This window comes from Alosa sapidissima, chromosome 4 (assembly GCF_018492685.1).
Source record: "Alosa sapidissima isolate fAloSap1 chromosome 4, fAloSap1.pri, whole genome shotgun sequence".
NCBI classification, from domain to species: domain Eukaryota; kingdom Metazoa; phylum Chordata; class Actinopteri; order Clupeiformes; family Clupeidae; genus Alosa; species Alosa sapidissima.
In genome coordinates, this window is record NC_055960.1 from 37,138,926 (window position 1) to 37,166,016 (window position 27,091).

The 27,091-nt window shown below is 47.3% G+C and overlaps 1 protein-coding gene across 1 annotated transcript; it reads right to left on the reverse strand.

Moving 5' to 3' along the window:
* Nucleotides 1-1,105: 1,105 nt before the first annotated feature.
* On the reverse strand, nucleotides 1,106-27,091 carry shmt2 (serine hydroxymethyltransferase 2 (mitochondrial)). The gene is given in 13 exon segments (XM_042088874.1): nucleotides 1,106-2,878; nucleotides 4,159-4,266; nucleotides 4,851-5,006; nucleotides 5,405-5,504; nucleotides 6,235-6,397; nucleotides 6,977-7,116; nucleotides 11,685-11,807; nucleotides 13,854-13,935; nucleotides 14,428-14,628; nucleotides 15,609-15,658; nucleotides 15,660-15,689; nucleotides 17,846-18,046; nucleotides 26,969-27,091. Coding segments are annotated over 13 exon segments (1,515 nt in total). The 5' UTR covers nucleotides 27,002-27,091; the 3' UTR covers nucleotides 1,106-2,750.

The following is a 27,091-nucleotide window of genomic DNA, read 5'->3' on the forward strand; positions in this document are numbered from 1 at the left end:
TTCAATGGATCGGTTCCAGATGGATGAGTGGAGCTAGGCGGAGCGAAATTCATCTGGCTATTGTCAGGTTATAGGTAAGGTCCCACAGAGCAGGCCAACAGCAATGCGTGTTGCTCTACACAGCATCCCATTGTGCAGTGCGCCGGCAAGCGCGCACTCTCCTCTCCTCAGTGTTGGAGACGTTCTAGTGTGCCGGCAAGCGCGCACTCTCCTCTCCTCAGTGTTGGAGACGTTCTAGTGTGCCGGCAAGCGCACACTCTCCTCTCCTCAGTGTTGGAGACGTTCTAGTGTGCCGGCAAGCGCGCACTCTCCTCTCCTCAGTGTTGGAGACGTTCTTTTCTTCCTCCCCTTCAGCAGCCCCCGGTGACGCCGATGTCTTTTGAATCACGGTCTCCACTTCAGCTCCTCTTAGGCAGAGGCCTGTCAGGCTGCTAATTGATGAAGGGAACATTCCCTTTCTCTCCCGAGCGAGTGATCCATCCATCCAACGCTCGCAGCGAACAGACTGGCAGCGAGCGATATTACCCCGCGAGAGACGTTCGCACTTTATTATGAGATAATTACTGTACATTAGCGGGTGTTTGCTGTTTAAATATGACTCTGAAGTAGCACTTATGCCAACGTCGCTACCGCCCCTGTAATGCCCCATCATGTTCCGCCGAGTTCTAATTATGACGGGCGTTCAGACTACAACATGGCAGTCTTAATGAACGCAATTAATTGCAGATGCAGTCATCTATCCCTCCCCTGTTGAACATGAGAGATTTATTGTCAAATTAGCACATTGTGGTGCTGAGGCAGAATGATGGCGCTTAAGTGACTTACAGGTGCAATAATATGAGCATTAGGATCTGCAGTAAAGAAATAAAATGTGTGATTTCAAAAGTTTCAAAGATCGTAAACTGACTAAATCAATTCCGTTTCGGTACTTGACAACAACACTTTACTTATACTGCATATGATGACAATACCACCTGAATGTTCAAAGGACATTAAAGATTTATTCTATTCCAAATTTTTTGTGTATTGTTAGAATCAAGTTAAGTTAAAATCGAGCACAGCGATAACAATGTGTGTATGTAAAAACAAACAAAGAAAATGAATGGCTTCTTGACATATTTATTAGGATTATTGTTTTCTTAATAAAATTTCTTTACAAAGGAGATTTTTTATCTTAAAACTTTACAGACAAAATTGTGTTCGGTCTGGCACCACTGCTATAGGGAAGGGGCGCCGTGGGGGGCCTTCGGGTTTGAGGTGTAAAGGTCAAAGGTCAGTACTACTACATCACCAGGTTCATACACTCATGTCTCTAACATCCACACAAATGCTGATGTTGAAATGGTTGGAGATGTGTACCACTACTAAACTGTAGTGCATCTTCTAAAACATCTCTATGTCTAATGAGGGTTAAAAGTCTGAAGTTTCAGAAAAACATGCCGACAGCATGAATTCTGTCATATTCTGCTCATGAACACTACTCGGCAGAAGGTTAGAGAATTAGCAAGCGTTCTGCACTTCATATTCTTGAGAACATGAAAGTTTTTTTTTTAGATTTTTTTTTACAAAAAGGCGTAAGCAGATGATTAAAATGGAAATAAACAAAGCGTACCTGTCCAAAAGCGTACCTGTCCAAAAGCTAATATAGAAAAGGTTCACGGTGCAGGATAAACCTTCTGTAAACACACTGGCCTCCAGCACAGTGACATGATCCATTACAATGATTCAGTTCATGTTCGCTTTTATTGGTCAATTTACTCATCCAGCGGCAGTCAATAAAGCAGTTCAGCACTGGACTATCTTTATAGAGTTAATTATATATACAGCTGTATTGTTTCCATTCTCTTTTACTTTCTTGGGTCTTTTTTACAAACCCACACAGTGAAAAGACTGGATTGTAATTCTTTTCTATGCAAGGTGTCATATCACTAAAGGTTAAGTCACCATCCTTGCAGTGGGCAGCGAATGTGGCATCGCTGATGCAGAGCAAATCTCCGTGGAGATCTGCATCCAGCATGCCCTTTTGAATCTACCACTGGTTAGTCAATTCACTCACCCTCAGTTGGACCCCCTAGTGTAAGAAACAAAGTTTATCACAGAAAACGACATCACTATACATTATAAATGAGGCTGCAGTCTACGTGCTCTCTCTTGCCCTGTGCTTGAGCAAGGCTATTTAAGAAACATAAGTGTGCATCTCTCCTCTTCTCCTCCGCTGGTCTCCTAGATGCTCCCTCTCCACCTCAGCTTTAAGACTGTGTTTGTCCGGTTGGCTCCGGTCAGCTCCCCTGGCTAGTGACGGATAGCACATCACCTGAGGGCTGGCCATGGTCTTGCGGGTGTGTGTGTGTGTGTGCGTGTGCGTGTGTGTGATTATCTCGCAGATTACGTCCCGTTTTAGGCGCGGGCAGGCGGTATGACAACAGCGATTTGTGTAAACAAAAAAAGTGGAAAGAAAAAGATAAAGAAAAAAAAAAGGAGAAAAAAAAGAAAGAGAGAGAGAGAGAGAGACTCTACTGTCTATCGCCAATTCCTGAGAAGTCACAGCATGAAACATGATTTGGAAAAGAAGGACGAAGTTCTCATTGTTTGGCCCTTTTTAAAACGGACAGGTGTTTTAAAGGACAAGTGTTCTTTGTTCCTGTGTGTCCACTTTGTTCATCTCTCTCCCTCTTCTAAAATCACCCTACCTCCACCTCATCTTCCACTCTCTCTCTCCCTCTCTCATCACCCTCTCCTGCTGTGGCCCCCTAGTGGTCGTGGAAGCCAGGCATGGGGAAGGGCCGGGCGAAAGCCTCCACGCGGTGCCGCAGTTCGGCCAGGCGCGCCACCGTCTCGGGGTCCTCCAGGAGGAAGTTCTTGAACTCCTGCAGCTTGCCTGTGCCGGACAACAGAAAAGACGAGAGAGGAAGAGGAAAGACAAGGAAAGGAGGATAGAGACCAGAAGTTGAAGGGGGGGGGGTATAAACGTGAGGGAGGGGGAGTAAATGTGATGGAAAGGCAGAGAGGCAAACAGGAAACAGAATGGAGGATAAATCTATTTTAGTCTCCACAACAGATTGTGTGGTTCTGACACCAATGGCATATCTGGTGGCCACCCACCTAAGACATCAACTCTTTAGATACTGTTAGCACAAGCTTGCAAGTGCAAGGCAAAGAAAATACATGAGGGAATGATCAAATATGCAGGAAGTTGTCCTAAAGGGTTTATTAGCATGATCATTACGCAAATAATTACCCACATGGGAGTGCATTCAATCGTTTTATAGCAAACTGAATACGTCTACTTGCCAGGTGAACAAAATTACTGTGCACCTCTGAGCTAAAACAGTTTTTCCTCACATTGTGATCTTTGCATGAAACTCTACAGCAACTAGAAGTCAAACAGAGACAAATTTCTTTTGCTTATTTCCTATGCAAAGTGCTAGTTCATATCTTTTTGATTTCTTGCAGAGGTTGCTGTAGCTACCCAAGGGGCCCAAGTCTACCACATGTGTGGTGTTAAATTTATCACTTAGTGAACTGCTGTTGCCATTAGCACCCATAAGCTCAGTGTAGGGCTGCTGTGACCTTAAAGGCTCTTACAAAGCAAAGTTGAGACAACTGCATAATACGCCTGTGAATATTGCAGCATTAGACGTCACAAATAAGTGATTATGACTAAACCTGGCTATGCAAGAGTTTGTAGTTTACCTTAATACACCACAGAAAATCACAAGAGAAAGAGAATATCCAAATATTTTTCTTACATCGTGCTTACTTCAATGCAGCAACAATACACATATCATTACATTTAAATGTGAAAATTGCTGCACTTTATTGCATTCACCAAGGGGGGGTTGTTTTCCATGCAGTTTGTCTGATTGTCTGTAAGCAAGATGATGCAAAAACTACTGGCCCGTTTACATGGAACTTGCTGGAAAAAGAGTAACATGGGCCAAGGAAGATAAGAACCCATTACGTTTTGGAGCAGATCGGAATCATTGGGCTCATTCACAAGTTTTTGCTAATTGTTTGTGCGAAACTGCATGACCCATGTGGCCTTTTGGCGAAGGTCTGCGCTCTCCAAGTGCCCTCCTAGTTGTCTAAATAGGTCTGCGCTCTCCAAGTGCCCTCCTAGTTGTCTAAATAGGTCTGCTCGGAAACACAACAACTCACCCGTCTTCTTCTTCACATCCAGAGCGATTTGGAAGCCCTCATCCAGGAAATCCACCACCTGCTCAAAGTCAGCCTCCTTAAACTGCCTAGAGGTGAGGGCTGGTGCACCTGCAACAGCCAAACAAACAAACAAACAAACAATTAAAAACAAAAAATACTACATGCTACAATTTTTCCATTGACTACAAAAGGGATAGGAAGTGTTTCCCCATCCAGACAGCTGGGACAGCCTGTCTGAGATCCGAGTGGGGTTGGGTTGGGGTTGGGTTGGGTTGAGTGGGGTTGGGTTGGGTGGGGTGGGGTTGGGTTGGGTTGGGTGGTGTTGGGTGGGGTTGGGTGGGGTTGGGTTGGGTGGTGTTGGGGTTGGGTTGGGGTTGGGTTGGGTTGGGTTGGGTGGTGTTGGGTGGGGTGTGGTGGGGTTGGGTTGGGTTGGGGTTGGGTTGGGTTGGGTTGAGTGGGGTTGGGTTGGGTTGGGTTGGGTGGTGTTGGGTGGGGTGTGGTGGGGTTGGGTTGGGTTGGGTTGGGTTGGGTTGGGTGGTGTTGGGTGGGGTGTGGTGGGGTTGGGTTGGGTGGTGTTGGGTTGGGTTGGGGTTGGGTTGGGTGGGGTTGGGTGGGGTTGGGTGGGGTTGGGTTGGGTTGGGTTGGGTGGTGTTGGGTGGGGTGTGGTGGGGTTGGGTGGGGTGTGGACGGACCTAACCGCAGACCGCCGGGGGTCAGGGCACTCTTGTCTCCTGGACAGGTGTTCTTATTGGCCGTGATGGACACCAGCTCCAGCACACGCTCGGCCCGGGCCCCGTCCATGCCCTGCGGCCGCAGGTCCACCAGCACCAGGTGGTTGTCTGTGCCACCTGAGAAAGAGAAGGAGTGGAGGAGGACAGGAGGGAGGGAGAGATGGAGGGAGGGATGGAGGGGGGGAAAAGAAGAGAGATGAAGGTATGGAGGTGAGGGACTGTTAGTCAAGTCACTTTAAGTGAGCTCTCATTACCAGGGGAGCAGGTGGCTCCTTGACAAGCACATTTGTAAGATGGATCAACCAGTTCATCTGGTAATTTTTAAAAGGTCTCATAACTGTTAAATGTTCATGTTCAGTCTAAAAGTTAAGCCTTAACTACAAAGGATCCACACAGCCTAGGCCACAGATTACAGTTTGCAAACCGCCCCCCACCCCCTCTCCCAACAATATGCAAATCTGCAAAGTCTTAAAGGTGAGGTATTCAGGTGCTCTTGTGTAAAGGTGTAAAGGTACCTGAGACCAGGGTGTAGCCCTTCCTGAGCAGCGCAGCAGCCATGGACTTTGCATTGCGCATTACCTGGCCGATATACTCTTTAAACATGGGCGTGTTGGCCTGGGGGGAAGCGTTAAAGGTTGAGGTTAAAAGGTTAGGTATTACCAAATCAAATGTCAGGAGAAAAACCATCCAAGCCCTGAGCTTAGATGTCCTGTGCATCAGGTTTACACTGACAGAGCCACTGAAACATCCAGAAGCAATGGCCAAGGAAGGAGCCAAAAATATGAATAAAAATTCCCCAATAAGTAAAATATGCAATTGAAGTACATTCATCATCATGCATGTACGTGTTAATTAAATATAGAAATTCATCACAAATACTTCTGACAAAACTCTCAGGTGATACAATCTCATGACTTTCCTACTCTATGGTGCAGCCCTATGAGGCTTTCTGTAGTCATGACTTTCCTACTCTATGGTGCCGCCCTATGAGGCTTTCTGTAGTCATGACTTTCCTACTCTATGGTGCAGCCCTATGAGGCTTTCTGTAGTCATGACTTTCCTACTCTATGGTGCCACCCTATGAGGCTTTCTGTAGTCATGACTTTCCTACTCTATGGTGCCGCCCTATGAGGCTTTCTGTAGTCATGAGGGATCTTAACACAAGCCACTCTGAGGGGGAGGAGATGGAGAGGCGATGAGGAGAGGAGGAGGAGGAGGAGGAGGAGGAGGAGGAGGAGGAGGTGAGGAGATGAGGAGGTGGGGGTGAGGAGATGAAGAGGAGGTGGGGGTGAGGAGATGAAGAGGAGGTGGGGGTGAGGAGGTGGGGGTGAGGAGCAGCACTGACCTGGCGGAGGGCGACGGCCACCCCAGCGATGGCGTGGTTGTGTGGGCCGCCCTGCAGCGAGGGGAAGACGGAGAAGTTGACCTTGTCCTCCAGGTCGTACATGATCTCACGGCCCTTCTTTTCCACTGAGCGCACACCCTTGCGGTAGAAAATCATACCGGCTCTGGAGTGGAGGAGTGGGGATGGAGAGAGAGAGGGATGTGAGAAAGAGAGGGATGAGGGGAGAGAGGAATGAGATGAACATGAGCGAGAGAGGGATGAGAAAAAGATGAAACAGAGAGAGAGAGAGAGAGAGAGAGAGAGAGAGAGAGAGAGAGAGAGAGAGAGAGAGAGAGAGAGAGAGAGAGAGAGAGAGAGAGAGAGAGAGAGAGAGAGAGAGAGAATAAACATCCATATCGTTCTCACTGAGAGATGACACACTGCTACACCTTGTGCTCACAGAAGTGGACTTCCGATTTTATTCTGTTGTAATTCTGCTGTGAACAACAACAGCCCGAAAGCCATTCATCATGTCCAGAGAGAGCAGTCCATCGCTCACCGAGAGAGAAATTTAATTCAGTGAACACTTTCATCTCTCTCCCTCCCTCTCCATCTCCATCTCTCCCATTCTCTTCATTCACTCGAGATCATAGTACAAGACGTACACACACACACACACCACACATACACACTTTCCCATATCTTTCCATCTCAAACAGATAAAGCACTAACAGTTCACTTCTTCATACACACACACACACACCTGGCTCCTCTGAGGGACTTGTGTGTGGTTGTGGTGACCAGGTCAGCGTGATCAAACGGAGAGGGGACGGCTCGGGCAGCCACCAGCCCACTGATGTGAGCCATGTCAGCCAGCAGGTAGGCCTTCACTTCAGTGCACAGCTACAGAGAGAGAGAGAGACAGAGAGAGAGAGAGAGACAGAGAGACAGAGAGACAGAGAGAGAGAAAGAGATGAAGATTTTGAGAAGAAGGGAAGAGGAGAACGAGAGGAGGGTTAAAAACTCTTCTGCTCTTGATATTCCCTCAGCTGGTTCTACATCTAAATGAGTCAGCTGTGCACCTGAGAAGGTGTAAATGACACAGCTACTCGCTCCACACGTTTCCATCTTTAACCTGCACACGTCCTTATATTCCTCCTTCACACTGCGCTCATATATTCCTCCTTCACACTGCGCTCATTACACACGTCCTTATATTCCTCCTTCACACTGCGCTCATTACACACGTCCTTATATTCCTCCTTCACACTGCGCTCATTACACGTCCTTATATTCCTCCTTCACACTGCGCTCATTACACGTCCTTATATTCCTCCTTCACACTGCGCTCATTACACACGTCCTTATATTCCTCCTTCACACTGCGCTCATTACACGTCCTTATATTCCTCCTTCACACTGCGCTCATTACGCACGTCCTTATATGCCTCCTTCACACTGCGCTCATTACACGTCCTTATATGCCTCCTTCACACTGCGCTCATTTACGCATGTCCTTATATTCCTCCTTCACACTGCGCTCATTTACACACGTCCTTATATTCCTCCTTCACACTGCGCTCATTACACGTCCTTATATGCCTCCTTCACACTGCGCTCATTTACGCACGTCCTTATATTCCTCCTTCACACTGCGCTCATTTACACACGTCCTTATATTCCTCCTTCACACTGCGCTCATTACGCACGTCCTTATATTCCTCCTTCACACTGCGCTCATTACGCACGTCCTTATATTCCTCCTTCACAGTGCGCTCATATATTCCTCCTTCACACTGCGCTCATTACACACGTCCTTATATTCCTCCTTCACACTGCGCTCATTTACGCACGTCCTTATATGCCTCCTTCACACTGCGCTCATTACGCACGTCCTTATATTCCTCCTTCACAGTGCGCTCATATATTCCTCCTTCACACTGCGCTCATTACACACGTCCTTATATTCCTCCTTCACACTGCGCTCATTTACGCACGTCCTTATATTCCTCCTTCACACTGCGCTCATTACACACGTCCTTATATTCCTCCTTCACACTGCGCTCATTACACGTCCTTATATTCCTCCTTCACACTGCGCTCATTACGCACGTCCTTATATTCCTCCTTCACACTGCGCTCATTACGCACGTCCTTATATTCCTCCTTCACACTGCGCTCATTTACGCTCTCACTAGAGCAGTCCGGCTGCCACCCTGCCAGACTGCGCTCATGTGAAATCTCATCAGATACAAAGAGTGTTGACGGAGGTGACAAGCTGGAAGATGGTCAGAAGTAATGCAACTTCCTGTGACCGTAATAGTAACTTCCTGTGAAGTCTCAAAGCACACCTCCAGTTGATCCCTCAAACCAAATCTTGTCCTCCCAAACTAAGAGGGAAGCTCCTATTATGGCTTTTCATGTCTCTGTATCAGTGCTCTGCTTACGCAGAAGTGTTCAAAGACGGGATGTGTGAATGCATGTGCAGAGTGCATAGTGCATGAGGCTGTGGGGAGAGGGAATGCGTTTGGTTTGGTGTGTGTGTGTGTTAGAGTGCGGATTGGGCCGCAAATTTCTGTCCGAAAGTTGCTTCCGAACCCGACAGGCATTTTCATTTTTATGTCCGAACCAGACCCGAGCCCGACGCAGATGATGTCTCAATTATTCCCATGCTAGTGATTAAACGTTCACGTTTGTGGATAGCCTGTCTTTTTAGCCCATTACAGTTTTTTTCAATCGCTAACAAGCGCTTACCCATACTTCAGATAGTTTTTCTAAACTCTTAACACAGACTCACACCTACAAAACACAATTGGCCAAACGGATAATTTTCTTCTCAAAAACACATGTTGTTAAATATATACTAACTCTACATTTCAAAACAGAACACATCTTTCTCTGCACACACTAACTTTACCAAAACACTGGAAATATGACTCAAAATGAAATTATTCTGTCAAAGAATAACACTTGTTTTCACTTCACAAGGTACATGCAGTCAATCAAACTACACCAGGTTTCAAAATACTGACTATTGTTGACATTACAAAAACTGCATAGACTTTTATGTTTCAATTTTACAAGTATTTGCATGCAAAACATGCTATCCACCGTTTTTACACTAAATTTCTTGGTTGGGAACTGTATGGCCACATGTAATGTTCACATTCAAAAGCATTCCAGTAAATTAGCAAATCAGTTTTTTTTCCCCTTTACTGTTTACTACAGGAGGTACAGTAGAAATACTGTTTACAGTATGATAGAACAGAAAAAGTTTTACAGTATTGCTTACAGTGAACAAAATATCCATGAAACACACAAGAGCATTCTGAACAAAAAACAACAGCAAAAAGCCCAGATAAAAAGGGGGGGGGGGGGGGGCTAAAAAAAAGCTTTTTTTTTAAAAGTTGTTTTCATCAACATCGCATCTGATATTATCCAAGGCGATGCACCTGGGATAAAACCATTTGGTAGCAGAAGCAGAGCAGAAGCAGAGGTTTTTATACTGTATCTAAGGTTTGGAATATTGTGTTTGCTATTGTGGGATGTTGTGTGTTAACATTCATAAATACTACAAAAACAATCCATAGTTTTTTGGGAGGTATAGCTTGTTTGTTAAGAAAATGTAAGCATTGTGGAAATGTGTTCACTGACTGCATATTGTGTGAAAACGACATGAAATGTGTGAATGGTATGGCCACAAAAGACCGATGCTGTGCTAATTGTGTTTAGAGTTTTGAAAATGTGACAACTGGTAAGACAAACACTTGTTAGCGACTGAAAAAAAAAAAAAAAAACTGTAAACGGAACACACAACAAATTGTCTACAGAATCAGATGAGCGTGCACGCATGCAGGTCACACACAGCGCACATTGACACAAGAGGCCCAAGCAAGCATAGCCTATTGAAATAGAATTCTTGTCTTACCATTGACGAAAAGTCTTGAAATGAACTGCAACAGTCTTTGAAACTACAGTGCCTGTCACTGATCTATATGCAGCATCGACGTTAATTGGGGCAAGACCTTATAGCCTACCGGTAGTCACAGTATGCAACGCAAATAATCTTAAAATCTCCTGATAGGCTAACAACTTTTTTTAACGTCACCCAAGATTGTGCTTATGTGCATATGTGCGAAATGTGCATAACCATTTCTTTATGTAGTCGTGACAACGCGTGTGCATTTCAGGTGGCATTTCAGGCATTCAGGAACCAAACCCGACTACAATTTCTAAATATTTGTCCGAACCAGACCCGACCCGTAGCCACACTCTAGTGTGTGTGTGTGTGAGGAGCGGGAATGCGTTTGGTTTGGTGTGTGTGTGCGTGTGCGTGTGTGTGTGTGTGTGTGTGTGTGTGTGTGTGTGCGTGCGTGTGTGGAGAGGGAATGCGTTTGGTTTGGTGTGTGTGTGTGTGGGAATGCGTTTGGTTTGGGGTGTGTGTGTGTGTGTGGGGAGAGGGAATGCATTTGGTTTGGTGTGCATGGTGTACCCAGTGGGCTACGGTGCGCTACATCTGAAGAGGATTTTTACAGAGTCACGCAGGCACAGGATGCAAAAACACAGAGGGTGTGGGGGACAAAGCACACTACCTCCTTCGGGCGCCTGGGTGGGTGGTGTGAGTGTGTATGTGACCATCTCTGAGTGAGCGTGCATGCGCGCACACGTGTGTGTGTGTGTGTGTGTGTGTGTGTGTGTGTGTACGAGGGGGTTTGTTAAGGGTGTGAGAGTGAGAACGAAAGAGTGGGCTTTGCAACATTTGTGCCAAACAAACAAACAAACAAACGTGTGTGAACGAGACCAAAATAATCCCCAAGAAAGGTCACCTCTGATTCATTTACCTTCATGTCCGTCAAGGTGTGTGTGCATGTGAGTGGGGGTGGATGTGTGTGGGGGTGGATGTGTGTGTGTGTGTGTGTGTGTGTGGGGGTGGATGTGTGTGTGTGTGTGTGTGTGTGTGTGTGTGTGTGTGTGCATGTGAGTGGGGGTGGATGTGTGTGTGTGTGTGTGTGTGTGGATGTGTGTGTGTGTGTGTGTGTGTGCATGTGAGTGGGGGTGGATGTGTGTGTGTGTGTGTGTGTGTGTGAGTGGATGTGTGTGTGTGTGTGTGTGTGTGGATGTGTGTGTGTGTGTGTGTGTGTGTGTGTGTGTGTGTGTGTGTGTGTGGGGGGGGGGGGGGGGGTGGATGTGTGTGGGGGTGGATGTGTGTGTGTGTGTGGATGTGTGTGTGTGTGTGTGTGGGGGTGGATGTGTGTGTGTGTGTGTGTGGGGGTGGATGTGTGTGTGTGTGTGTGTGTGGGGGTGGATGTGTGTGGGGGTGGATGTGTGTGTGTGTGTGTGTGTGTGTGTGTGTGGGGGTGGATGTGTGTGTGTGTGTGTGTGTGTGGGGGGTGGATGTGTGTGTGTGTGTGTGTGTGTGGGTGTGGATGTGTGTGTGTGTGGTCAGGTGGACGGAGGACCGGAGGACGCACCTTCCTCATGCGGGCGTAGTCGATGAGGCGCGCGTAGGCGCTGGTGCCGGCGATGACCAGGCGAGGCCGGAAGAGACGTGCGGTCAGCTCCATCTGATCATAGTCTATGAGACCAGTCTTAGTCTGTGTGTGGGGGAGAGAGAGAGAGAGAGAGAGAGAGAGAGAGAGAGAGAGAGAGGAGGGGGTGAAAAGTACGATAAAGCCACACAAAGAATTTCAATCCCAACTTTGTAACAATAAAGCAGGCGAGCTAAAATGAGCAAAGTTCATCACATTTAATACTGTGAACACACATCACACACCTTCTGGCTCCCTCTCTCATACACACACACACACACATACTGTATGTCTCTCCATTTGTCGGAAGCATACAGTCTTGTCCGGTTCACTCTCTGCTCCTCACACATCCTCTTCCGCCATGTCTCGCTCTTTCTCTGACACGTTCACTCTGCTTTGCATCAGCCCTCTCCTGCCTTCAATCATCTCACCTGCTCTTCCCTCTCTCCTCTTTTCCTCTCCTGCTCTTCCCTCTCACCTGCTCTTCCCTCTCTCCTGCTCTTCCCTCTCTCCTGCTCTTCCCTCTCACCTCTTTTCCTCTCACCTGCTCTTCCCTCTCACCTGCTCTTCCCTCTCACCTGCTCTTCCTCTCTCCCGCTCTTCCCTCTCTCCTGCTCTTCCCTCTCTCCTGTCCTTCGTCCCTCCCTCTCTCCCGCTCTTCCCTCTCTCCTGCTCTTCCCTCTCTCCTGTCCTTCGTCCCTCCCTCTCTCCCTCCCTCCCTCTCGTCCCTCCCACCCCCCGTTGAGTGGCGGTGTCACCTGTGTGAGGAAAGCTTTATTTAGACAAGCGGATTAGCCTTCATCTCCAGGGCACGCCTTCGTTCTCCCCCCACTCATTCCATCAACCACACCACAACCCACCCCCACACACACACCCCCACCTGCGTTCATCGCGAGGACAGAGTGGACCCCGCTGGCCTGTCGATTTCCTATTATCTCTCCCCGCAGTGGGGGTCTGGCCCCTCATCCATCACGACACCAGCGCCATCCCCCCGATCCCCAGCCACGGCCCCCTCCTACCTCCACACCACCCCCACCCCCCCGACACATAGATCACCTCACGAGCAAGGACCAAATTGATCACCGCAGGCAACACAAAGAGGCCACAGTCGAGACAGAGAAGAGATGAGCGAGAAAGACAGTGACGAGAGAGAGAGAGAGAGAGAGAGAGAGAAAGAAAGAAAGAAAGAAAGAAAGAAAGAAAGAAAGAAAGGGAAAGAAAGGGGGAAAGAAAAGGGAAAAAGAAAGAGAGAGCGAGAGCGAGGAGCGAGAGGGGGGTAAAGACAATGTGTGACAGAGCAGGTGAGAGAAAAAGAGATTTAATGAAGTGAGTGTGTGAGCGAGTGAGTGAAGGAACATGAGAGGATAGCCATCACTGATACACTCATGAACAAATAGCTCCAGATCACTATACAAAAGCAGCACGCCTCGGGGGAACGGTCCAGTTTAGGATCAGAGATGGCCAAACCAAGATGGCCAAACGCTAGGACAGCAGGCTCAACCACACTGCAAACTGGGAGAGGGAAAGAAACCAGTCCACACAGCCTGACCAATAACTAAGTGCATGTTGTGTGTGATGTCTGTATGCTACTGAGACCTTGAATTTCCCCTCGGAGATCAATAAAGTATCTATCTATCTATCTATCTATCTATCTATCTATCTATCTATCTGACCAATACATTAAGCAGCATCATCGTTAAGGCCAATGATCAAATAAAGAGTGCTATGAGCTTGCGATACACCTTTAGCAAACACAACTGTCTGTAAACTGTAGAAATAGTTTTCATAGAAAGTGCTCAGTAGTGCGGGCTGGCCGCGTTACCCAGCAGCCACCAGTGCAAGTGAGCGCTACTGTAACTCGAGCAAATGCATGAATGAGCTGAAGGAACTCTGAGGAATGGGGTGGGGTTCAAGAACGCACGGCATCTCGACGTGACTCCATCACTGACACCAACTCAAATGACTTCTGCTTACAGTCTGGCGAACGCTAAGTCTGGCCTGTGGACGCGCGGGCAGCACCAGCGTAAACTAGAAACAGAAGGGAAGTCTCGCCACGGCTCCTTTCCTTACGACCAGCGAGCACAGGCAGGCGGAGATGACCCCTCTGCTTACGTTCAGCTTGTAGGGCATGGACTCGAAGTAGATGGATGTGGCCGAGATGCGCTTCACGTCAGACATGTAGCCGTGGGTCAAGCTATGGGGGAGAGGGAATAGAAAATAAGATGTGATGACCTAAAGTTTAGAGACAAATTATGATACATCAATATACATGTATAGGCTTGGTTGCTGATTGGTTGCTGTGTGAAACCCCCTAACTATAGCACTAGGAATTTAACACCTCTCCTGTGTATATTTGAAATCAGAGATGCATCATTGCAGAACCATTTCAGAATGAAAATGTTTTTTTTTTTTTATTGATATGTTGACAAGGAATTTGGTTCTGGTTGCGTCTAGCAGTACAGACACATATAATATACAATGCAATATAGACAGTGCAAAATATACAGACATGTACATTTACAGACAGGACTGACTACACTGAGAAGCTGAGCTACCATATCAGACATGAAGTCACAGATGGAACTATACCCATGCGCTTGGATCCAATAAGGGCAGTAAAGAGAAGTTTGGATTTCATGGTTCTGGAAAGTTCCTTCTAAAAGCTGGCAGAGTGGGTCCTACTTACTGTCCTCCGTCAGGCAGGTCCAGACCCATGATGCGGTCGTGGGGCTTGAGCACAGCGGTGTAGGCGGCGAAGTTGGCCGGGGAGCCGGAGTAGGGCTGCACGTTGACCCCCCACTTGGCAGGGTCCAGGTCGAAGGCCTCCAGAGCCCGCTTCTGGCACAGCAGCTCGATTTGGTCCACCATCTCAGCGCCACCGTAGTACCTGAGGGAACAGACACACACACAGACGTGCACACACACACACACGCGCACACACAGGCAGACACACACACACGCGCACACACACAGCACAGAAAATTGACCTGTGAGACTGAGACCTTGTGAGTATACCATTTTGGTTCAAACCACTCACATCTAGAATAAAGTTCATCCCTTAAGATGAGGTCCCATTCAGGAGACCTGCTCCAAACCACTCACATCTAGAATAAAGTTCATCCCTTAAGATGAGGTCCCATTCAGGAGACCTGCTCCAAACCCCACCTACTTTGTAGAAACCCTGCCAGGCTTTGGGTCTGCGGGCCTATTCCATCATTGATTAATGTCGTCTCACAGTCCTTCCCTTTATACCCGAGAATAAAGTACGGACAACAACTACAAGTGTGAATACAGTAAATATCCAAAATGTCCTTGATTTCTAAAAGCTAAAAGCTCAAAACAGAATGACAACATATCTTCTGGGGGGAAAAAACCCAGAAGCATCAGTATTGAGGTCGTTGCTTGACCTAGACAGTCCCTACCTTCACACAATCTTCAGAAGGCAAGATAACAAGTTTGAAAATCTTAAAGAGCCAACCAAGAAAGCGAACGACACTGGAGCGGCTTTGGGCCGGATCTGGCGCAGCTCAGCCACATGTGGCCCACGTTCGGCCCAGACGCAGCCCAGATGAAGAGGCACTGCCTCTGCTCTAATCCAGTTATCATCAATCTCCAAAGAGAGAGCAAGAGGAAGCCTCAAAGCAAGTGTGTGTGAGAGAGACACACGACTTCAGTGGTGTTGTTTTTTTACTACATAAACAAACTCATCAAGATGGTGGGGGTGGGTGGGGGGTGCAACATCACAGTTTTCAAGGAATCAGTTTTACTAGAACTGACAACTCAAAACACTGAATCATACATGCAAGAATTCACACACACACACACACAGGTATGTGGGACTACACACACACACACGCAGGCACTCACCTCTTGCCAGGGTAGCCCTCTGAGTACTTGTTGTTGAGGCAGGAGCCCTGGGGCCTCCAGTGCTGCGCGGCTGCAGAAGTTCTGGTCAGAGGAGAAGAAAAAAAGAAGAGAAAAAAAGCCGATCAATGCAGAGGACAGATGGACACGAGGGGAGAGTTAAGCACGGTTAAGCCATTAAGGCAGAACGGGCCTCCAGTCAGCGGTGATCATTACTGTATCGAGCTCCAGCCTTTATAGACTTCCACTTGGCTCACTTCAAGTGGAGTTAAGAGACAGGAGGAGAGACACCTCCACAAGTGGGTGAGCATGGGGAGTGTGTGTGTGTGTGTGTGTGTGTGTGTGTGTGGGGGGGGGGGGGGGGGGGGGGACCATGGGGAGTGGGCTGAGCATAAACTTATTTTGTTTATGCTCACCTCTACAGGGTGAGAGAGGGAGAAGGTAATAGAGTAATCAGGATTAATGTGTGTGATAGAGAGAGAGAGAGAGAGAGAGAGAGAGGGAGAAAGAAAGAAAGAGAGAGAAAGAGAGAGAAAGAGAAAGAAAGAGAGAGAGAGAAGCAGAAAAAGAAAGAAACACAAAGAGTGAATGAGTAGGAAGGACGGGAATAGAAGATGAGAGAGAAAGCAAGACACAGAGAGGTTGAGTGAGAGATTGGTTAGACACATGGCATCTTGACACCCCCGCCCCCCTTTTGGAGTATCACAGCAGCCCGACCTCCCAGGTTCTCAGTGACACGTCTGGCAGGCAGCTTTCACACACACACACACACAGTGTTGATCCCCACGGGGGCTATGCTAATACACAGTCTCAGATCAGGGGCGATAAAGGCTCAGGTAACTGCTTTCTAGTGCAGCACTCCGTCATGCTGAGATCCTCGCAGCATTAGAATTGGAAATGCAATCGCCGCATTTCTTGCGCTTTTTACCCAAACCCCATGCCACAGCCCCCCCCCCCCCCCCTCCCAACCACACACACACACACACACACACACACACCTATCCATATCCCCCCCACACCTTAAAACAAAAGCCTCACAACAGCCACTTCAAGTGATGCCCTGCTGTTGGCCACAGTGCTGAGCCTGGGGGGTGAGAAGGAGAAGAAAAGAGAGAGACACAGAGAGACGGAGAGGAGGAGGAGAAAGAGAGGGAGGAGAGAGGGAGGGGTAGCAGGGTGGGTATATGAAGATATCAGCTTTATCTCACACTAGAGTGGCCAGACTTAGTGCTGCAAGCTGCCTGATATACCTCACTGAGCAGCAGGAGAGGGAGGAGAGGAGAGCAAGAGGAGAGGAGAGATGGAGAGGTAGAGGGATGCTAGGTGGAGAGAGAACAGGAGAAGAGAGGGAGGGAGGGAGGGAGGAAGGGAGGAAGAAGAGGAGGGGGGGCAGAGAAAGGCTAAAACAGCAGTGGATACGGGGAGCTGCCTCTGAATATTAAAGGCAAAACACAACAGCAGCAGCAGCAGCAGCAGCAGTGTTTGCTGCCTCCTCAAGGCCCTCAGCAGCAGCAGCACTGTTTGCTGCCTCCTCAAGGCCCTCAGCAGCAGCAGCACTGTTTGCTGCCTCCTCAAGGCCCTCGGTGGCGGAGGCTGCTCTGGCTGGGGTGGAACGGCATCACGCACTGGCCAGCTCATCCACCACTCAGGCCCGCGCTACACCGGGGCAGCAACTGAAGCGAGCGTATGCGCCGCCATCTCGTCTGGCGCAGCCAGCTCCATTAATTATAGTGGAGGCTAACTGTAGCAGCAGACGCTGCGTGAGCGGAGCGCTTGAGCCAAAGGTGCTTGATTGCTCCTCCACTTCAAACCCTCTCTGCTTCAGTTACGTGCCACGTCCCCCCTCCCCGTCAGCCATCGCTGCTGAAGCACATGGCAGTGAATTCAATAACTACTCCATCCCATACGCCCTTGTGATCACACAGACACGTTCACCCAGGCTGTGGCTGAACTTTGGTCCTGATGGGTGTTCATTAGAGCCCATTTTATATGATTGGAGTGAGTTCAAGAATGAAGTGGGATGAAATCCAGTTTGGTCACACATATAAGAAATGTGATCGTCTCTTCTGTGGTGCTTAAATAAAAGGAGCCGAACTCTGAAGTGAGCAAACTGTCTGAGACAAGTGCTATACAGCTCCAATGGGCATGCACAAATACATAGTATTTATATTGTGTGTGTGTGTGTGTGTGTGTGCGTTCAAGTTGTTTATTTGTTTGTCTGTTTTTTCGGTGTCCCATACCTCGGAGGCGATGAGCTCCAGGCCGCGGCACTGCCGGTCCTTCTCCTTGGTCAGCAGGTCCCACATCTCGGGGTCGTCCTGTGCCAGGCTGTCCTGGCCAGTCCACGGCCGCTCGTACTGCTCGAAGCTGCGCGCTGCCGTCTGTGAGTGCTGCCCCCTCCATGCCACCCCCACTGCCGCTGGACACCGCTGGCACACCGGCTGTCATGGGAGAGAGAAGACAAAGTTGAAATGGACGACTCCAAACTCCTGACAACTCTGGAAAATGTGGGTTTTCCGTGGCAACCGTGGCAATTCCTGCCCTTTTGAATCTCTTGATCATAAGTGAATTAACTAGTTTTATTAATTAGAAGCCGTAACGCCAACAGTATCGCAGACATACACACCACATATGAGAAGTGCAATTAACAGCTTGCTGGAGGAGAGCCTGCAAACGGAATGGCATGCATATCATCTCTTCACTCGTGGATTCTTGATCAAAAAAAGTTTGCTCTGTTACTGTAAAACCCAGTCAATTATTAACTAAAAAAGTTTGTCCCTTCCAGTGTTTCCCATACATTGACTCATTTGTGGAGGCCCACCACAATATCAACATTGACCACCACACAATGATTTTCCATGTTGTACTATTTAAATTGGATATGTGCACCTTTGCAGTCTCTCCTTGTCTCTCAACGGACCTAATGTACATGCACGTTTAGCACATTAACAATCCTGCAAGGCATAGAAGATGACTGGCTAAATTGTGCTTAAATATGGTTAGAGTCATAACCCCGCTGCACTAATTTGTTAAAAAGTTAATTCTGCAAACCTTCCACCACAAAAAGAATTCAATTCTGTGGGAAACACTGCCTTCTATAGATAGCCAATAGGCCAAAGGACACATGGAAGTCCTATGTTAGTGATTAATATCATCTAGGTAGGGATTAAGGTCACCATCCACCCACCCCTCCAAATTGCTAGGAAATAGCTTTCTTAAAATTAGAATAACTACTGGAAGTGTGTGTGTGTGTGTGTGTGTGTGTTAGGTGGATGGAGTAGATAACAAAAAAAAAAAAATCCAAAACCAAAGAAAACCAACCAGGAAAAAATATCACTGAAGCAAAGTGGTTTAAAGACACTACACTAATTTGTGTAATATGTCTGTTTCATTAGGAGAGGCAGGCTTGAGGCTGGGGAGAGAGAGAAAGCAAAGAGCACCTGGTCAGAAAACAAACAAAACCAAATGCCGTGTGCCGACCGACGTGGCTGGCCGGGAGAAACTCTTCGATTTATCATGCGCACAGCGGAAGCTAATTAGCTCAATTCAAACTATGAAACATTATTAATGATGACCCTATCAGGGACGGGGCCTTGGAGAGGTGCAAGATAACAATGCCGCCATGCTACCACACCTGCTTTGGCAGAGAGAAACACCACTGGAGCACGCGTGTTAGCCAAGCCCCACAGAGTTTCAGGACTAAAGCAGACAGCAGTGCAGTATATTCTAGAGGCTGAACCTGTGACACTGATTTCACTACAGTCTAAAAACCGTCCAGAGGAATGCTCAGCTTGTTAAGATAGGAATGCACACTAAACACGCTTTACTGTGGGTTTAAGAGGAAGAGATCTATTTGAAAACAGACAACCTATACTGTTGACACCACAGAGATCTAAATGTGCCTCTATGCAGAGGGTTCAAAGGGCAAGCTTTAGGCAAACTGCCACATTAAGAAAAAAACAGGAGACCAGGAACCACTACAAGAACATGTATCTGATATATATGTGTGTATGTATGATTTGGGAAAGTTTTAATTATCATGGTTTCACCAGAGATCTTTTTCTTGGCATACAGCAGCAAACAGTTCAAAGTCATTAAAACTGGCAATGGCTGCCATTGACTTTAGCACAGTAACTGTAAAAAAAAAAAAACCTCAATCGCAGAGGGCCCTTGCTATGAGACAGGACTTCCACCAATGTATCCTCCGTGGCACGTGACCAGCTTAATCTCGCTGTTGGCAAAAATGAGGTGACCCCAATTTTTCACTGAGGTCAGGTTTCAGCACAACATGGAAAGATGCTTTCACAAGGTGGTCAACATTGCTGCAGCGGTTTTGTTAACTGCAGTGGACAGCGATTTCAGCTGCTTAAATGACACTAGACTTATATTTGCCTTGGCAAGGTTACACAAAAGATGAAATCAATTAATACATCACTGCATTTACTTACACAGCATGCAGGCTAATGCCTCAATCCATGCATCTGTATGTGTCTAAATATTAAATGTATCATACAACACAGATACAAATACATTTCCGCGACTCCCACGCAGATCCTGGCTGGAGCGTCTCGTGGAGCAGTTTCCAGCGCCTCTTCCCCACTCTCTAGCATGTAATATAATTAGCGGCAGCTGCGTGTTTGCGTGATATCAATAATCAGCGTGCTTGTTCAATTATGCCTCTATCAGCAGTTCTGTGGGGAGCTTTCTCGGCTGCGCTGCGCCAACACAGAGCCCCTATTCAGCACTTGCTCTTATCTAATCTCTTGCCTTCCTCTCCGCACAGAACTGCTCGCTCCCTCTCCCTCTCTCCCCCCCGACTCCCTCGCTCATTGCTCTGGCTGTTTGGGGGTGTGGGAAGGAGAGGAGGAGGGCAGAGGAGAGGGGCGGAGGGGTTGGAGGGCAGAGCGTACTCTGGCACCTCTCCTACACTCCATTTCCATTTCCGGTCCTCGTCTTCACATCTTTGTTCAGTTGCCTTTGCTTTGCCCGTACAGACAAAGCCTTTATTCGGTTTGGTTTCTCACGGTGGCCTCTGCTCCCTCCTGGCTGTGGCGCGCACGGAAAAAGCAGAAACTTCAGAGAGAGCCTTTGAAAGGACTGTTTCCCGTGACATCACACCTGTCCAAAAGGTGCCTTCTTAGTCTGCCACATCTGGCCGACACCGAAAAAGGCCCTACCGTCGGTGCCCATGGCGACCAAACACCATCAGTCACCTCTGGGCGCCAGGCGTCCGCCCTCACAGCTCGGCGGGTGTGCATGAACGTGGCGCCGCCATGCTTCATTCTAATGGCGTTATTAAAATCCAATTAGGCCAATGATGGGGAACAATTAAAGCTTCTGTGAACAGGAGCCTGCGCCCCCCTCCCGAGCACGAGAGAGACACGCCCTGGCCTCGCTCACTCCATCACATGGAAAAAAACGAGGGCCTCTTAAGTGGAGGGGTGGGGGGCCGCTAACTACATAATGTGCAAATATTAATAAGGAAATCATATAAGTAAATAATACAGATGAGCGTGTTAGGGTTTGAATTATTCATGAACGCATTAGTGTAATTTTCCAAAATAAACAGATACCGAGATACTGAGCACTTCTGTCTGTGACTAAAGAGGAATAATGTCACAGAATCACACACACAAACTAAACACTTGAACAACTCTGTACATTACAATGCCCTCTGCAGCCAGCAGGGCCAAAATCTTATGACAATTCTTTAAAGAAAACATTCTGTGACTCCTTTGCCACTTCTTCACAGAAGACAAGATGAGCTAAGCTAACAAAAAGCATGTGACCTGGCCCCATTTATGCGACCGCGGCAGGAAACTGTGGGGTCTCAATTAAAAGCCTGATACAAGCTTTTATGCAAAAAATAAATAAGGATTAAAGGCAGCAGCTGTGCTTCTTTAAATCCCTCTTCTTCCTGTTCTCCAGTGAAAGTGCAAGAGAGGAGTGCAGTGGGGGTGGGGGGGGGGGGGGGGGGGGTAAGGGGGGTCAGAGAGGAGGCACCGGGGGGGACACAAGCTGGCACATTAATGGGCACAAGTGTGGCACCAGCGTGGCCCCGGTCCCTTGGCCTCCTGTCAGTCTCGGGGCCCAGGGCCGTTTGCCTGTTGAGATGGCTGCTCAGAGCCTCGCGGGAGATGCGTCCGCAGCGGCGAAAAAAAATAAATAAATCACACGGGTCACCGCGCGCTGACGGGACCCGTCCTTCGCTGTCGCTGCTTCCTGCCGGGGACGCCAGCAGCCTGGTCACGCAGAGCCGCTGCCGACAGCTCGGGCTGGTGTGTGACACTCTCTTCTCTGAGCGTGTGTGTGTGTGTGTGTGTGTGTGTGTGAGTGAGTGTACTGAAGACACCTCTCGGAGTCATGGCGAGCGCTCGGCTGGAACCATCACGGCAGCGTGTGGCGGTGGGGACGTGTTTAGCACAGCTCAGTCAAGCTGTCCGCTGACAGGAGACAGACGGCTAATCCTGGACCCAGAAGAGAGGCGGCTGGACCTCCCAGGCAAACGGCGGCCCAGCTCAGCTCAGCACAGCAGCACAACACAAGAAACAGCCGTGAGAATGATGATCAGTGGAGAGATAAAGGAGTGGCCAAACTCGTCACAGATCTATTCCCGAAGCGCAGGACAGCACTGATGAGAAAACCTGGTTTACACCTGACGAAGACCTGAGTGGTCGAAAATGTTGTGCATCACCCACCATTAAACTGGGAGCTTTAGAAAAAGTGTGCGGATATCTTTTCTTTTGTTTTACTCAGTATTTCTAGTATCCAGCACCTGTAGAATCGTTATAGATGTGCGTACACCTCTACACTTTAGTTCTAATGAGAAAACCTCCCATGAGGTGAATCTGCATAGAAAAACTATCAAACTTTTGCATGATTTGGTGGTTTGAGTGGATAGGCTAGCAACTCGGACGACAGTTGACCAACAGATGCTGATGTATATGGGGCTGCCATTGTTCTGGTGGGGAGGCTTTTGTGCACCGCAGCTTGACTCGTGGAGTGGGGGAGAGGATGCAGGAGAAAGAGAGAAAAAAAATCATTTCATTTTACTCCTTGTTATTTCTGCCATCTCCTCATGCTTCTGAGGAAAGAGTCAATTTTACAGATGACTGCTGTCCATCAGCCCGTGCACAAGACAACAATCATCCTTGTAACAACAGGTGACGGAGGACCGGGGGGTGGGGGGTGGGGGAGAGTGGCGAGGAGACAGAGAGCGCACAAGTGGAGAAAGTGTCAACAGGCCAGAAATATCACTCAGCCTGACAGCCCGCTCCATCCAGCTCAGTCCTCACTAATAGGAGGGCTGCCGTTACAAATTGCCTTCTGATGCAGGAGGCCGAGTCACAGCCAACCAGACTGGTGGTGTCGGGGCAGCTGGAGGGTGGAGGTGACGGGGTGAAGCATGACCCTGGCCTCAGCCTCCCCAAGACTTGAGTCCATTAAGGCCCAGGAAGAGGGAGTCATGGAACAATCAAACGGGGTGGGAAAGGCAATTTCGTGAGAGAAACGGACAGACATTATAACAGAAATGTCTTTGACTGGCTCGGCCACTGAGGAGGAACACGTTGACGGCAAAATGTCCCTGGTCACCCTGTATTTACTGGACAAACGAGCGGAAAAATGTCATGCACGGGAAGGTGTTCTTGGGAAGACTTCCTAAAGCGTGAAAGGGGTTAAGTGCTCCACTGCAGGACCACAGGATGCAGTGGACGGCATCTGTTATGCAGAGCTAAATTGATGAAAAATCATAAACAGCTTTTATGGGGCTGAAAGTTGAATGAGACTTAAAGCATCACAGGGAAAAAATTAATATGGATCTAGATTATGCTTGCATATTTAAACAGCTGCAGAAATCAATTTATTTGGCAAGTCCTTTTGACAGTCTGCATGCCCATGTGATCTAATGCACCCACCCCCTTCCCCCCATCTATTTTCAAAATCGGGACACCAAGCCCCAGAATAGAAATGATTCCAGTATAAATATATCATCTGATCAATTATTAAATATTTTGTTTAATTCAAATTGAGCTCTGAAAACGCCATTGAATGCTTGATTGACGCTTTGATTTAAACACTCGCTTGAACAGCTTTGAAGCCTAAAAGCAGTGCTGCTGTTGAAGCTTAGCTGCCAGGGAAGGTGGGCCCAGGGGGAACAGAAGCAGGCATACAGCATGCACTGCTCCAAAGCAACTGCGCTCAAAGGCTGTGGGGGAGGCAGTACTGCTTTAGGTTGGAGAGGAGTCACAAAACGGTGTCACTTATTTGAATTTAAGTGAAACTTGAAACTTCATATGAGGATTTTAAAAGGAATGAATATGCAAATGTCAAAATAAATAAAGTGTTTTTTTACTGTATATGAAGGAGAATGTAAAATAGAGTTAATCTTTGTCCTCTGACTAGTATAATGAATTGCTCAACACTGGTAGCACGTTCCAATTATTGATCCAGTTCTGGGAAAATGATGATGTCACACTGTTTATTTACGTTTGTTGCACATGTTGCTATCTCTATGTCTCAAAAATAAAACAAAGGACACATGAATAAAACACTATATCAAATATTTTTTAACAAAGCAAGATAAAAGACAACTGTGGACTAGACATAACAAAATACGCTGAACTATGGATTCTGTCCTTACTATCCTCGTAGATAACGAGCAGAGAGATATCCACATTGCATGCATTGATAGCATGCCACCAGATAAGTGATTGTTTCATAACTTTAAGTCTTGAAAGGACAGTTCTGTTATTGGCTTCATGAGTCCCCCTCAAGGTATTTTGGGGTATTAAGAGAGAAACCTGTAAGCCTGCTGACTCTGGCTGGACCTGCACTTGGGCTCGTAAAAACAAATACAAGGACTCAGGCGTTTGAGGTCAGACTGAAGAGAGAGACAGAGAGAGAGAGACAGAGAGAGAGACAGAGAGAGAGAGAGGAGTGGGGGTGTGAGGGGAGTGAGCCTTGCTGATTGGCTGGAGCACGTCTAGTGAGCTTTGGTACCAGAGTTACATGGTGCAAATAAAAACAGTGCCAGTCATGTCGTCATGGAAACGGCGTGATAAGGGGCAGCGAGGGAGGGACCCAGAGGCTTAGTCGGCCCTAGACCTGTCCGAACCAGCTGCGTTTTGGCAAAAATGGGGAAGTGGGCTGGGCAGCACCAACCCCTTCCAGTCAGGGTTGACAATCTTACACAGTCAGCTATTTTGTTTGCCCTCTTTCTTATGATGTACCTGATTGTGCAACTTTTTTTTTATTTTTTTAGTTCTGTCGATTTACCCAAAGTCACTATGAGAGTGCTGTTGTGCTAGCCTTCCCACCCCCAACCCCTGGACATGCACACATCAGTGAGTGAGAGTATGAAAGAGAGGCCAGGACAAAAGATGGCAGGGCCTGCCTGTGTCCCGCTTTCAAAGAACTCCACAGTATGTGATAAATCCCAAGCGAGAGAGACACATAGAGAGAAAGAGAGACACATAGAGAGGGAGAGAGAGAGAGAGAGAGAGAGAGAGAGAGAGAGAGAGAGAGAGAGAGAGAGAGAGAGAGAGAGTGAGAGAGTGTGAGAGTGAGAGAGTGAGAGAGTGAGAGAGTGAGAGAGAGAGAGAGAGAGAGAGTGTGAGAGAGAGAGAGAGAGAGAGAGAGAGAGAGAGAAAGACAAGCGAGACAGAGAGAAAGAGAGAGAGAGAGAGAGAGCAAGTAAGAGAGGAACAGAGTGAGAGAGAGCACGAGACAGAGAGAAAGAGAGGCCCACCACTAAAGTGGTTGCTATAGGGAGCACGCTGAACTGATTTCCACAATGGGGGAAGCATGCAGACATGTGAACCAGTAACAGCTTAATAAGGAACCTCAAATGATCTGTAAGGTAACCTTTTCAAGTCGAATTATTCGAGGACCAATAACCAACCAAACTTTCTCTCCAATATAATGGCTAAAAGTTTGCAGTGGGCCTTTGCAATACTACAATATTTACAAAGAAAACTGTTTAAATTACAGTTAAACGGTCTTATTGCTAATAGTACAAGACATGACAGTTCACACATAAAATGAATACAAACTTTGTTCATATTTTCATAGTGAGCACGACTGTACTGTACATACTCATTCTTATAAAAAGTAGTAGTTGGCCTATTCATGGTTCTGTGCCAGCATGCAAACATAGTGCAGTTTCTGAAGAATCTCAGCATGCAAAGATTATAAAGTTTATTCTAGTATTATTCTAGTTTTACATCTCACAAGATCACTACCATTGTATTATCATTATCCCCAGACTATTATTGGAGCCACTGTGTCCTTGAGGTTAATATTTGCTGTGCTTGCTTTTGTATTGCTTTGTACTTTGCACCACAAGCTATTTTGCATGTCTGCAGAAGTTCTAAAACTAAGTGGAAATCCAGTTAAAGTTTTTACGTTCTTACGTCTAACTTTACAACTTATAAGTGCAAACAAGTAGCCTACAAATTTACTGTAGTAGAGGTGTATGGCCATAGAAAGACCACAGAGCTATTTCAAGTTTGAGGGTTGTTCTTGATTAGAGAAACTTGCTGCACCGCTTATCAGTTTAAAGTGTCACGCTAATCATAACCACGAGAAGAAAATTGAGACCTTTACCTCTATCTTCCCTAAAAATAATACGCCTGTCCTGGAAGAACCTGATATGATGAAGCAGACTCGGAGCCGTTGCATAAGCGGGATCTCAACCCCTGCACCCTGTCCCTGAAGCGCATATTTCAAAAGCTTTTTAGACAACAGTGGACACAATAGTGCCCATGCATTAGTGGTCAAGTTGTACCGCAATTAAGTAATGACACACTGCTGACATTACCTTTAAAAAAAGTCATACCGATACCGACCATCTAACGTTAGCTATTTTAATGATACCCGTCAGAAGCACTGTTATATGTTCACCTGTTAATGTATCCTGCAAGACCAGGTTCTGAAAGTTTCCTGTCAAAGAAGGCAGAACAGCGCGTTCTGTTCAAATTTGGTCTCCTGAGAGAGACTACAATGTATCGTTTAACCACGCGACTATGTCACTACGACACTATGTCACTGTAACTTAGGATAACTTAATTGCCACGTCTGTAACAGATGCTAGCATCGCTGCTAATGTGTAGCTGTGTCCATCCTTACAGTAAACTCCTGTCGCTGGGCTACAACAATGCAATGCACTTGATACCAAATACACAATCATAATACAAAATGACATGTTGAAATGACAGGCATTGCAGTCATATTATCATATGAGGGCTACTGCACATTTGCTAAGCTATTTAGCTTCTTCAAACATTAGCTTCTGCAAACAGTTCAGATGCTATTCTACAGAAGAGTAATACACACTGTGTATTACTTGATTATTGGATACTTACTCTTGCCAGTTGTCGTATTGTGAAAGAGAGCATGATTGAAATTCTTGACAGCAAGGAGGCAGCTCACTGGTAAGGCTTTGCCACGCTTGTTCTCCTGCGTTTAAATGGGATATGTATGTAACA